The following is a 12,694-nucleotide window of genomic DNA, read 5'->3' as shown; positions in this document are numbered from 1 at the left end:
GCAGGAGGACGGAGACTCGGCCGCGGCGGCGGCTGCGGCGCCCCTGCAGGACGCGGAGCTGGCCCTGGCCGGCATCAACATGCTGCTCAACAACGGCTTCAGGGAGTCGGACCAGCTTTTCAAACAATACAGGTGACCGACGCGCCCTGCTCCCCGGCTCCGGCCACGCGCCCCTCGGGGCCCGCTCACGCGCTGCAATCTGCTGCGGGCCCCAGAAGCCTCCTCCCCCTCCTATCGGTCACTAGTCCCCGGCCCCGGTGCCCAGGTCGCCTCCCTCGGCCTGCGCTGCAGCCGGCGCTTCTGCGCCTTTGTCACATCTCTCTTTCCACCCCCGCTTCGTTGTCCTTTCCCTGCGCGAGACCCGCCACCCGTCCCCCCTCGCTCCTGCAGTCTCCCCTCACTTTCTCAGCTACCTCCACCTCCCACCCCCAGCCCCGAGAGGGACACCCCATGCATGTCCGTTTCTCTCTGGCGGGTCGCTTTCCCGCCTCGGGTCCGGAGCCCGTTGGCTTCGGGACCTGGGAGCGGATGCGATTGGAGGCAGCTGGGGGCCTCAAACTCGCTGTGTTGTGCCCGAGCAGCCTTTGTGACACGGAGCACATCAGCTGCCTCGTGCCCGGTTCTGATGCCTCGCATTACTTTGCATCATCGTGCATCGCAGACGCTTTTCTTGTTTGAAAAGAGATACGCGTAACTGCCTGGCAGTGCAGGAATTAAAAAGAAAACTCAGCCGAACTCGGCTTGCTCCCCTCTCTGCCTGTCTTCTAAAACTCATTCCCCAAAACTCATTTCCCAAAATGAGTTCTTAATGCCTTTCAAGCGAGTGTATTTATGATGGATTTGTCTCACTTGAAGAAAATGGAGGGATTGTAAATATATGTAAGCGTGGAAGGAAGAACACGTGTGCTCAGTTAATTGCTTTCTTAAAAGGCGTCTTTTAAAAAATGTAAGAACTGAAACCTGGTTGTCTCCTGCGAGTGGGAGGAGCCTTCAGTTTCATTGGGGGGACAAAAGCATCCGCTTTCTGGTTTAGGAAACAAGTTTGTGATTTGCCCAGTCTCAAGGATGTTGATTAGTGGCTTCTCTGTAGGTGTTGAGGGGCCATATGCTTCGAATTTCTTAAGACCTGATGGTTTGGTAGGAATAAGGGATCGATGTGCATTCGTGGTTAAGAGCCACAGTCTGTAAGGAAGTGAGAGGAGGGATAGAGTCAGGTAGAGGCACCTGATGTTTTCACACTTGAGAGATTGGTGATTCATGATTGGGGCTTTCATTTCTTAATGGCAAAGCTGGTATCTCACAACAATTAACCTTTCCCTAAAGACCCTTTGCTGTACAGTTTTTTTTTAATAAAAAATCTGAAAGTGCAACCATTTTAGCTTTACTCAGGACGTTTTATTTTTAAAGCCTACCAGTCTGATTTCAGTCTGAGAAAGTACTTAAAAAAAAAAAGTAGGATTGTTTGATATAGTGCTCTGATTTTTTTTTTTTTTTAATTACTAAAAGACTACCAGTTTGTGTCGTAGGAGAGGGCTGGAGAAAGCCCGAGTCAAGTTTACTCCTTAGCTGCTGCTAATCAAATGCTTGCATATTTCAATATTTACTGCTTTAAATGTTCTATTACTGGTTTTAGTTCTTTCACCCCCCTAAACTTCTTTAGTGTACTTAAATAGTACCTTGTAGGGGTTTTTTGTATATTGAAAGCATGGAATAAGGCAAAAATACTGTTATCCAGACAACTTTATGTGCTCTTAGCAGAGGGCAGATTATGAGTGATAGGAAAATTATTTTCTCACAGAAACAGAAATGCACCTAGAAAGAGTTCCTCTGTGGGGGAGTGTGTTGGGGGTGGAGGAGAGGGAGGTGTCCAGGGAGGATTTACAGTGTATAGACAGGAGCTGTCTGCTTGGGTTTTGAAATAGGAACTGAAAAATAAAAAAAATAAAAAAGGAAACTATTGTAGTATTGGGTTTTGTTGTTTTGTTTTGTTTTGTTGCCAGGCACAGTGCTGGGCTCATTCCTTCTTAGTCTTACGATTCTAGTGACAACAAAAGGGTGACCTGTATTTTTATCATGCCAATTTTATGATGAGGGGCTTGAGTCTTTGTTTAGCAAGGACCAGGACAAAAGCACAGTGGTTCTACATCAGGGCTCTTCATTATCTCATTCTGCCTGTCTCACTAAAATTATTATACAGTTGACCATTGGATAACATGGGTGTGAACTGAATGGGTCTACTTCTGTGTGGACTTAACACTGCAAGTATTTTCACTTGTGATTTTTCTTAACGTTTTCCCCCTCTAGCTTTCTTTGTTAAAAGAATACAGTATATAATACATGGAACATGCAAACTAGTGACTATCGGTAAGGCTTCTAGTCAGTAGTTTGCTACTAGCAGTTAAGTTTTTGGGGAGTCAGTAATTACATAAGGATTTTGACTGCACAGGGGCTTGACGCCCCTGCCCCCAACATTGTTCAAGGGTCAACCGTATTTTGGTGTGCCCTCTGACCTTATTTTCCAGCAATTTAAGCTTTTTAAGGCATGGACAATGGTAGCATTATCCAATATGCTTTCCCTTGATCTATCAAATTTGTGACGTGGGAAAGCCTTGCATGCTTGCTATTTCCCACATGTGCTGCTGATCCAGATTTTAGAAGACAGAATTGTATACAGGCGTTTTGGACAAGCATCCTGCAAACCAGGGTTGTAACTGTCAGTTTGCCACTTTTGTAGGTGCTGACTCAAAATTTGCTTTCTTATAAAATGGGAGTAGCACACATCATGATGTGGTTGTTAGGATTAAAAATAATCCATGGTAGCTGGCACCATGTAAGCTCTTATAAGCACGAGCTAGCTTTATCCTTGATGCCTTCTGAACCACAAGTGTGCCTTATTATTATTTTTTTTTTTTTAGTGCTCTTTTATTTTAGAGGAGGGGGAGGGGTAGAGACAGGAGATGACACAGAATCCTAAGCAGGTTCCAGGTTCCGAGCTGTCAGCACAGAACCAGATGCGGGACTCGAACCCACAAACCGTGAGATCATGACCCATACCAAAGTCTGATGCTTAACCAACTGAGCCACCCAGGCACCCCTGTGCTTTCTTCTTGATGACATAGTTTGAGTAGAGGGAAAAATGTCTTGTATGCAGGTAGCTTTTATATTTAAGGTTAGCCTCATATTGTGCATATGAAAGATTTAGATCCTACTATATAGTGGGAAACTTCTCTTCTGTTTCAAAGTTGAAGGCCTGCTGGAAAACTCAGCTGTGACTTTATCCTAAGTATTTCAGGAGCACCTCCAGCTCTATCCAAAAGAGAGCAATTTGGTTTCCCCCTTAGGATTGTTTTGTCACTGAAGACTAGCCTTTCCCTATTAGTAAACCTTCAGAATCTTACTACAGTTTAACAGTAAGACTATTTTGTATCTAGTGTAATAATGTTCTCATTAACAAGGCCGTTTTCTCATGCCACATTACTGGGATAATAAAAGTTTCATCAGCAGCTATGGAATGAGAAATGGTTACTTCATAGAAACCGATCATCACGAAGGCCATTCTGAATCAGTGGAAAGTCTGGATTGTGTCATTTAAATCTCACAGATCCAGGAATTAGAAATAAATGCACAGTAGAGCCTTTTTGAGCTGTAAGAGGCTCCATAGTTGAGATTCAAAATGTAACTTCTATTGTGAGTATAGTAGTGATGTAACAAGCTGCCCTGGTGTTGGTGTTGAGACCCGCCCCCCCCCCCCCCCCATCTGTGCACTTGGGAGAGGTGTTCCCAGAGGTGGAGGCAGATGGATGCTGCTGTGGGGCCTTTCTGCTTGGAGCCTAAAGACATAACTTTGTACCTTAGTGATACTGACCGCCTGACGTCAAATTCCTGTTGTTCTACTTGGGGCTTAGTGATCTCATGCAGCAGTGCTTGCTGTCTGCCCTCCCCACATACCGCTCTTAACTGATGTTCACATGTGTGACACGCTCAGACCTGTAGGTATTGAGACACGTGATAAGGCAGGTGATGATTACATGCACAAGAACAGGCACTAAATACCGAGTGCTGCAGTGTAGGTACGGTGGTGGTGAGGCTAGGGGACCTACCTATGACCCACGGTGACCTGTAGGTGTGGAGAACAGCAACATTGTAGCTCAGCGACTTGTAACAAAAGAAGGAAACTTTTGTAGAGGAACTGCTGGTGAGCATGATGGGGGAGGAGGGGTTGGGGGGGAAGGGGGATGTGACAGGAGGTGAGGTGGAAAGGGAAGTCTAAGAAACTGAAAAGCCCACATGGAGATGTGAAATGGGTGAGCCCTGCAAGCTGATCAATATTATTAGGTTGTCCCATTTGATGGCTTATTCCGTACTTGTTATTTTCTCTGATCCCTGGTTAGTCCATGTTTCCTGTGAGTCGGCGCTGCTTTTCAGGGTTACTTTGCTGCTAGTCGTCCAAGCAACTCCTGTTTTATGATGACTGTGTTCCTTATTGTGGCCCTGATGTCTGTGATGAACTCTTGGTACCTTTTTCTTTTTGGTTTGCGATGTTACTTTTTGACAGGAGGGGTGAAGCGTGTTGAGATAGAAGGCAGATGAGACATCTGGGGCTCCTGGCCAGAATGAAATTTGTAGCTGTTATGTCACAGGCTGCACATCTATCTCCCTCCTCCCCTTGGTGCCACTATCTCCTTCTCCTGCTTTAACTCCTGGCGTTCTTTCTGACCTTAAAACATCAGTGTTCTTCCCTGGCTGTTGGTGTTATTAAAGAGTATTATTAAAAAACCATTGTCCACTAAAACAAGCATGCAGTACTTCTAAGGAATCTTCATTGAGTATAAATACACATAAATCTGGATTTGCTATAGAATTTGTAAGTAGTTGTATTATGGATTATATCTTTATTTTAAATTACAAAAATGGCAAAAATTTATTAAAAACAAGGCAAGAAAAATCTTAGGTAATAAATTCACATTTAAAAGTATGGATACTAAATTGTCTAACACCCTTTATGGCACCCATGACAAAGGCCTGTGACATGTGTCTTATTTGTGAGCATGTTGATAAGAATCAGTCTTGCTGTGGAGATGGCTCAATATAATGTAGGTGTTGTAAAGTATGGCCTGTGGGCCAGATCTGGCCAGCTGTCTGTTTTTATAAATAAAGTTTTATTGGGACACAGCCACTCTCCCTTGATTATGTGTTTTCTGTGGCTGCTTGTGCAATTCAGCAGCAGTAATGAATAGCTGTGACACATCCTATGGCCTAGAAAGCCTAAATTATTTGTCTGGTCCTTTATGGGGGGGCCCTGGGTACAAACCAGAGTTCCCTTTGGAAAAAATTCAAAAGCCTATGTAAGAAACCTGGGCCAGTAGGTACCTGAGCCTCTTTGCCCACAACTGGGGTTGGTGCATTAGAGGACAGGAGGCCACCTGTGTTTTCTGCATGATCTGCCTACTGCCAGATGGCAGCATGTGCGTACCTTGCTGTTGGAGAATCCATAGCTGCAGAAATGCAAGAAAAGGAGAAGCAGTGAAAAGCAGAAATGGTGTAAGAGAACTGGTAGGAAAGACAGGAAACTCCTCTGTTGCCTTTTCCATCCTCAGTTTAGGGCTGAGCTTGTTAAAAAGGAAGAAAAGCCCCTCATTTCCTCCCCCCCCTTTCAATTATTGCACTTTCTGGAAAGGTCCTAATTAAATAATTCATTAAAGATTCATATTGCTGAATTGGGATTCTTTAAAAATGTAACTGACTGTAGACTAATGGGAGAATTAATATGTAGGAAATCACCAGAAAGTGAATCTGCATTCTGTGTATATAGTATAGGTGTATATACATGTACGTGTACACACACACACACATACACACATACATTTGTATCCACAAAGTTAAAGATGTGGACCTTTTAAAGAATCTGTGTGTTAATAAGTAGTTTGGGGAGATTGCCTTCATCCCTACCCTAGTTGGGGGACTTGTACTCCATGAAGTTTTTTTCTTTAAAGTTATTTATTTATTTTGAGAGAGAAAGAGCAAGTGGGAGAGGGAGAGAATACAAAGTAGGCTCCACACTTGCAGTTCAGAGCCTGATGTGGGCCTTGAGCCCAAATCAAGAGTTGGACATTGAACCAGCTGAGCCACCCAGGCACCCTGAGAGAGAAAGAATGTTGGAGCAGAGAGCACTTTCTGTTCTAGTTACATGAAACCACTTGTAGATCTCCAAACACACCATATTTAAGAGGTCCAGATCTTTTTGTTCAGGCTCTTTTGCTCCATTTTCTACACCCTAGTCTTCTTTGCTGGGGTGCCTCTTACCCAGCAACCACAGTGGGACTTTGAAGAGGCTAACACTGAGAAGGACTTTAGAAGAGAATATGAAGGATGTACAGGAAGTAATGGCTGGGCAGCAGAGAATCTTTGCCTAGTGCCAGATCTGCCCTGGGAAATGGGCTGGGGTTGGGTGGGGGAAACTATGCTTGGTCTTACACCTTTTCTACTACTTATTCTGTCCCCTTAATTCTTAGTGTGTTAGTCATCCAGGACATGGGTCCAGTTTGGGATTGAATTGCCTTTGTGGGCAAGCCTGGGAATATAGTCACCACTTCAAGCTTTTTTATTGGAAGGAGGGGAAAGTGCATTCCAGTTTTTGAGTAAGTGACTTTGTTACATGTTTGTTTGGTTTTTAATTGAGATATAATTGACATGTTTCAGGTATACAACATTTTGTACCTATTATGAAATGATCACGACAATAAGTATACTTGACGTGCCTCACCATACGTAGTTACAAAAACCATATCTTTGTGTAAAACTAGCCATGAATTTGGTGAGTCGGAGGAGAGAGTCAAAACTGCCTGGCAGCTGATTTGGAGATTGAAATAGGTAGGGGCTTTTCTTTGTGTCTAAAGGTGGTTGATGGTTTGCCATTTCAGTCTTTTCCCTCGCTAAGATTGCTTTCTCTATCTCTTCCTCCTTGCTCAAGAATTTCAGAACCCAAGAAATACGTGTATACAACAGGTAGTTACTGCTGTCTTACAGGAAGATGATCTGTTATTACAGAGAAAACCCCTACTGGGTGTGGGACACAAAGGTGAGAAGCCGGTCCTTTAAGGAGCTTTGGCTGTACTTAATATCTTTCTGTCTACCTGAGAAATGGTCCCTTTAACATTTCATCTGTCCACAGCTGTACTGTCTGTGAAATCACTGGCTTAGGTGGTTTACTTTCACATAGTGGTAAATAGTAGACAGTGCTGACTGTATGCCGGGTCACACGTCAGTCCCGAAATGTTCATCTTTATTCGATCTTCCTACAGCGCTGTTATCTCCTTTTCACAGGGGCTGGAGGGGAAGCACAGCTACATCGGATGCCCTGCCCAAGGTTCCACAGTTAAGTGGGAGAGCTGGGTGTGAACCCAGGCCAGCAGTCCGCAGAGTCTGTGTGTTTAACTGCTACACGATACTAGCCCTCTTCTGTAGCTTTTACAGTAGAAGTTCCCCTGTGTGCCGCTAAGGTCATCCCTGCAGTATGCAAGCCACCGTAACGTGACAGGCTACCAGGGAGTAATGAGTCTCCCAAAGCTATAGACACTTTGTGACTCCCAGTCTTCTCCAGGATACAGGTCCTGACTGGGCATAGGATGTCCTTTGATCTGGCCTGTCTCCTTCGCTGACTTTTCCTCATTCCCCTCCCCACTTGTCCTGCGGGGGTATTTTGCATTATCTAACTTGTTCTGACTTCTCCAAAATGCAGCTCAGATGTCCGTGAAGAGGTGGTAGAAAGCTTCGGTGCCTCCACAGACTTTCAGTCCCTTTCTTCAGCATTCATGATGACTGGTCATTGTTTGCACAGCTGCCCCTCTGGTATGAGCAAGCTGAGACAGTAGAGAGAGGTCAGAGTAGGTCAGGGGTTCTTGGTCTCCCTGAAGTCGCTGGAGTAATGTGAGGTATAAGAGGTCTTCTGGACACCCCTTTATTTGCTGGCCAGCCACTGTAGCCCAGGGGCAGTGCCCTTTAGGAGCTCTGGAAACTTGATTACTCAGCCCCCTCCCCATGCTGATGTGTGCCGGCATGTCTCTTGACCCAGTGCAGGTGCTCTGGAGCAATTCGGGTGCTCCTGGAATTGACACACTGCTTCTCAGAACTAGGGAACAGAACTCCCCGTCTGGCCTGTCAGCCCCTTTCCTTTGGTGCATTCAGCTGCCCAGCACTTCATGTAGGGCAATAGGGAGCAAAGCTGCCACTGAGCACACGCTAGTCTTGACAGGTGCAATCAAAGGGAACGAGGAGTGCTCTGATGAGGCGGCTCTGGGGATCACAGCCCTCTGATCACAGTCCTCGGCTCCGTGTTGTATGTGGCTAAGAGGCAGCCTACCCTAAGCAGCCAGTCCTTTGTGTCTTTTATGAGTCACCACCGAGGCCCTGGGATACCCCAGGGGGGTGGGGGGTGGCATGACATGCTCTGGTGTTATTTGCCTCTTTGGCAGGAGAAGCCAGGAACCTAGCTTGCCTAAACCCACATCCCTGTCCTGAATTTCAGGAAGAACTGATCTTTGGAGGAACGTGGAGGCTGGGAGCAGGGGCTCTCAACTGTATCAGATCCAATGCCCTCTTCTTATATGTTGTAATTCCCCTCCTGTGATCCTAAAATAAAATGGACAGATGACATGACCTGCTCACACAATGTCTAAAGGTCCATAGAATGCCCAAACGCTGTTATAAAGAAGTAAAAAGAAATTTGTAATATAAAAATTGCATGTATTTCAAAATGTAAGTGACTCACTACACCTTCATCAGGTGATAAAGTTAGGCGCTTGCATCTATGTGGAAGGACTACATTTGGATTTAAGAAAAGACCAGAAGCCATTCCGTAGCAGAAAAATGAGAGAGAGCTGGTGCACTTTGAAATAAAAGAAGTAACAGACCAGACTTCTCTTTATATGTTAGGAGAAAGTGGGGAAATACCTTCATTGAAGCAGGGGTAATATGTCAACTCTAAAAACACTGTTGAAATTGAGCAAGTGAGGAAGTACAGCATTTTAGCAAGAGCTAGGCTGCCTGTGTCAGGGTCACATCAGAATCCTCCGTTTCCTGCACACACGGAGTGTGTGCTGACAATGTGTTCCAGAAAATAGGTCTCCCATCTTTAAATCCCTCACCAAGCCAAGCACTTTGGAGACCAAACTTTTAACAGAGGCCTAGGAAGAGAGGATGGATTTAAAAGGCGAATAGGGAAGTTGGAGGTGAGGATAAGGGGGATGATGTGCAACTGCTGAGGACAGTGTGAGAGTAAGAATAAAACCCCAAATAATTTCTCTATGCAGTTTCTATGATGAAACTCAGTATGGCACAAATTCTTACTATGGGGAGGCAAAAATGAAATCTGGTAATAAAAATAATTGGTATCCAGTGTTTCATGGCTCTTCAAAAATTTGTTTGCTTTTAAATACATTTAAAGGAGATTTCAAATCCCTGTTCCATTTGGCAGGAGGTGGCTTCACATGCTGGCTGGTGTCACTGCTGTGGTAGCCATTCCAGTGCCACAAGCCATGGTGCTGTTGGTGCCGTAGTTCTCTAACATGGTTAGTAAATCGTGATCAAGGGTGTATTTAAACAGTGCCAGCATGACCTTGTACTTCAGTGCCGATGGAAGTAGGGTTCAGAAGTTATTCAGGACATGGGACAAGGTCCAGGACTCTCCCACATTGCAGGCTGTCTTACATCCATGGCCTATTCCACTGCTGTCATTGTATTGCCCCCAAATGTCCCCATGGAGTTCCAAAACCCTTCTTTTGAGAGGCCATTAGCTTGGGGGCATGAGGCTTAAGACAGTTTGGTCTCTGCAGCTGGCGGGTGGACACACTCTTCCCCCCCCCCCCCCCCCCCCCCCCCCCCCCCCCCCCCGACCCCGCTTCTCGGGCCCAGAGAGCTCCAAGAAGGGATCTGAGCACTGGTTCTTCTGTCTCTGTCCATGTGGGTGGAGAGCCCCTTCTCTTTTTGTTGCTGTGGGACTTGCAGGACCCGTGTCTTTCCGTCCTTAGGTGACTTTTTTTTTCCAGAGCCCTCATTTGTCTTCCATGTCCCCACCCAAGTCTTAACTTTTAATCTCCAGGTATAACTTGGCCCATGGGTCCACATCCTTCGCATATAGTGAGCAAGCTTTTTGCTAAGTAGGTTACACAATCACACACAGGCCAAATCTTCAGGAATCGGGACACTGTTACCCCAAAGTTACATAGCCAAGGAGATGACCTAGTGATTCTTCTAAATTGGGAGGAAATACAGCAGAATGCTTCATGATTTTCTGTTCCATTGTACTTAGAAGCAGTGACTGGGAAATGCCCACATATACCATTTAATCTCTGATAGGGTACCCCGATACACAGATGTAGAACTTCCCCCTCCCACCCTTGATGTGATGTCAGCTACATCCATAATGCATGCTAGTTCAACCTGTTCTTAAGTTCTTGATTGGCCCATCCTGCTCCTTGCTGCGTGGGGGCTCTAGGAAAACCTGAGTCTGGGCGTGATGTCTCTCTGAGTTCCTACAGCTCACGACCATCATTTGCGGCCTTCTTGCTGTCTGTTGCTTTGGAATTGTGCTTTCTTGCCTCTTGCAGCAGCCCTCCAGGTTTTGCTTCACGTAGATCATTCCTGCATAAAGTAATCACCATCAGAGAAACGGATCTTTAAATGTTTGTATCGTTTTGTCTTTATCACAAGTAAAAGTTTCGGTGCTAATTCTAACAGGACAGAAAATGAGGGAAAACGATGTTTTGTATCTGAATCCAAGTTGAATTTGCGAAATGACAGAGATTCAGGTTTTGAGATACAATTGGGTAAAACTAAAATCCATGCTGGCTGACCTCTTTGGGATTGCTCCTTTGAGTCACTGTCAGGGCTTCAAGTGTTTCTTCCCCTCCCCATTGTAAACAGTGAATTGCAAAACTTCGAGTTATGTCTTGTCAGCTGATCTCTGGAGCAAGATAGGACTTTATCTCTGCATCTTGTAAATCCTGCTCACCTTTTTTATTTATGTCTGAAAGAAGCAGGTTGAATTCAGCTGCATGCTTGTGACTCTGGAATTATCCAAGGCGAGAACGAAGCTGCTTTTTTGTAGACCTGCAGTTGGAGTAATTGTGTTTCTCCCCTTCCGCCCCATTATGGCAAAGTGTGCACCAGTTTAATTGCCCAGGAAAGAGTTTTGTCGATATCTAGAATGCCATTTGCTTCAGCTGGCAACCACGTAGATCCAATTGTTTTTTTTCGTTTATTGACTGATGATTGACGAGACACTCATTACTTTGAATTATCAATATTACACATTGAACGAGAAATTATTCCTTTTGAAGTAGCACAGAAAAAGAGAGAAGGGCCATGGGTGAAGGGCAATGGCCATCTGAAGTCTTTTAGCCAAGGGACCTGTCATGTTGGAATTCTTAAGAGATTCTTGTTCTGGTCAAACTGCTAATGTAAAAATGGCAAGAAATGAAAGAATGGTTTGGGTGTTTTTCTGTAGCCCCTTTGTGGCATCTCCGATCTGGGCTTGACTGATAGAGAGTGGTTGTATCCAACTTGAAATAGTGAGTTTTTCTCTTGGGAAAAGAATGTTGGGTTTTATCTCACAGTAAAATAAAACCAGACCTCATCAGAGCTTTCTTGTAAGCCTACATTTACAGTTAAGGAAGGTTATGAATAATGAAGGAAATGTGAAATTTTCTTGACCTATGCTCTACTAAAAACTAAAGGAAAACTGTAAGTTCCCTGTTGAGAGACCCATACTTATGAAGTTCAGTGTTGTTTATGAAGGCCTAGTTTACCGAAAGTTTATTATGCATACATCTCTAGTTTCACTCTGAAGCCTTTTGACTGAATAACAAATCTGAAATTCCTAAATGATTATATAAAATAGGATTGGAATTGCTTGTATGAACAGCTGAGTGTTTAATCTTCAATTAAAGTATTCATGCAGTGTGTGGATTATTGCCACACATAATAAAAAGGGACCCTATTATAATTCAAAGATGAGAAAATAAAACATGTTGAACAGTTTTGTTATTTTAAGGGTAATCCCTGTTGAAGGTTTGGTTGGGAAGTCTTAGGTAATTGATAAAACATGTTTGGGTGATCGCTTTGTAAGTTGCTTATTGATGCCGGTCGGCCTGATACTGTTATAGAATAGAGATGATTGAATTATCTATTTGTGTGATTTAAGATGGAAAAGGAACTAATGCTAATTAGTTAGGAAGAATATTCGATACACATTAATGACAGAATTAGGAAAACTAAAAAAAGTTAACTTTATTTAGCCTGAAGGGTTATTTTCAGAATAGATCAGTAATTCTAAATGAGCATCAGGCCTTAGCAATAAATGAATATTAATTAGCAAAGCTAGAGAGGAATCGGAATAGAGTTAGGAGGATTACAGTCTTGTAGTCATACAGCAGTCTCGGTCTTTGCTTGCATCACTGTGCAGGCAAATAGTAATCAGGTGGGTTATCAATGTTTACCGTTAATGCACACTGTGTCATGTGCATTTCCTCCTTAATCCCTGTTCCCTGCACAGTCTTGAAGATAAGTAGTCGTGTTATCACTTTGTATATGACAATGGGAAGGCTTACAGAACCCAAGTTAAAAAGATTGTGAGTGGAAGATCTGGCCCCATCCCTAGAGTGTATACTGTTTCCCCCACTTCCTCCAAAAGAGCCCT

At 44.2% G+C, this 12,694-nt stretch overlaps 1 protein-coding gene across 3 annotated transcripts in view; it reads left to right on the top strand.

Annotated features, from left to right (window-relative positions):
- The first annotated feature begins 6 nt into the window (after window positions 1–6).
- The window catches only part of TTC39C (tetratricopeptide repeat domain 39C), a 105,130-nt gene continuing 92,442 nt past the window's right edge, over window positions 7–12,694 (top strand). For 2 of the 3 annotated variants that reach the window (XM_029921229.1, XM_029921231.1), the window contains exon 1: window positions 7–132. In XM_029921229.1, coding sequence (XP_029777089.1) covers window positions 80–132 — 53 coding nt within the window. In that variant the 5' untranslated portion in view covers window positions 7–79. The remainder of the gene's footprint in view (window positions 133–12,694) is intronic. The other variant, XM_029921230.1, reaches the window with a different exon arrangement.

This window comes from Suricata suricatta, chromosome 14 (assembly GCF_006229205.1).
Source record: "Suricata suricatta isolate VVHF042 chromosome 14, meerkat_22Aug2017_6uvM2_HiC, whole genome shotgun sequence".
Lineage (NCBI taxonomy): Eukaryota > Metazoa > Chordata > Mammalia > Carnivora > Herpestidae > Suricata > Suricata suricatta.
This window is presented reverse-complemented; position numbering and strand designations above follow the sequence as displayed.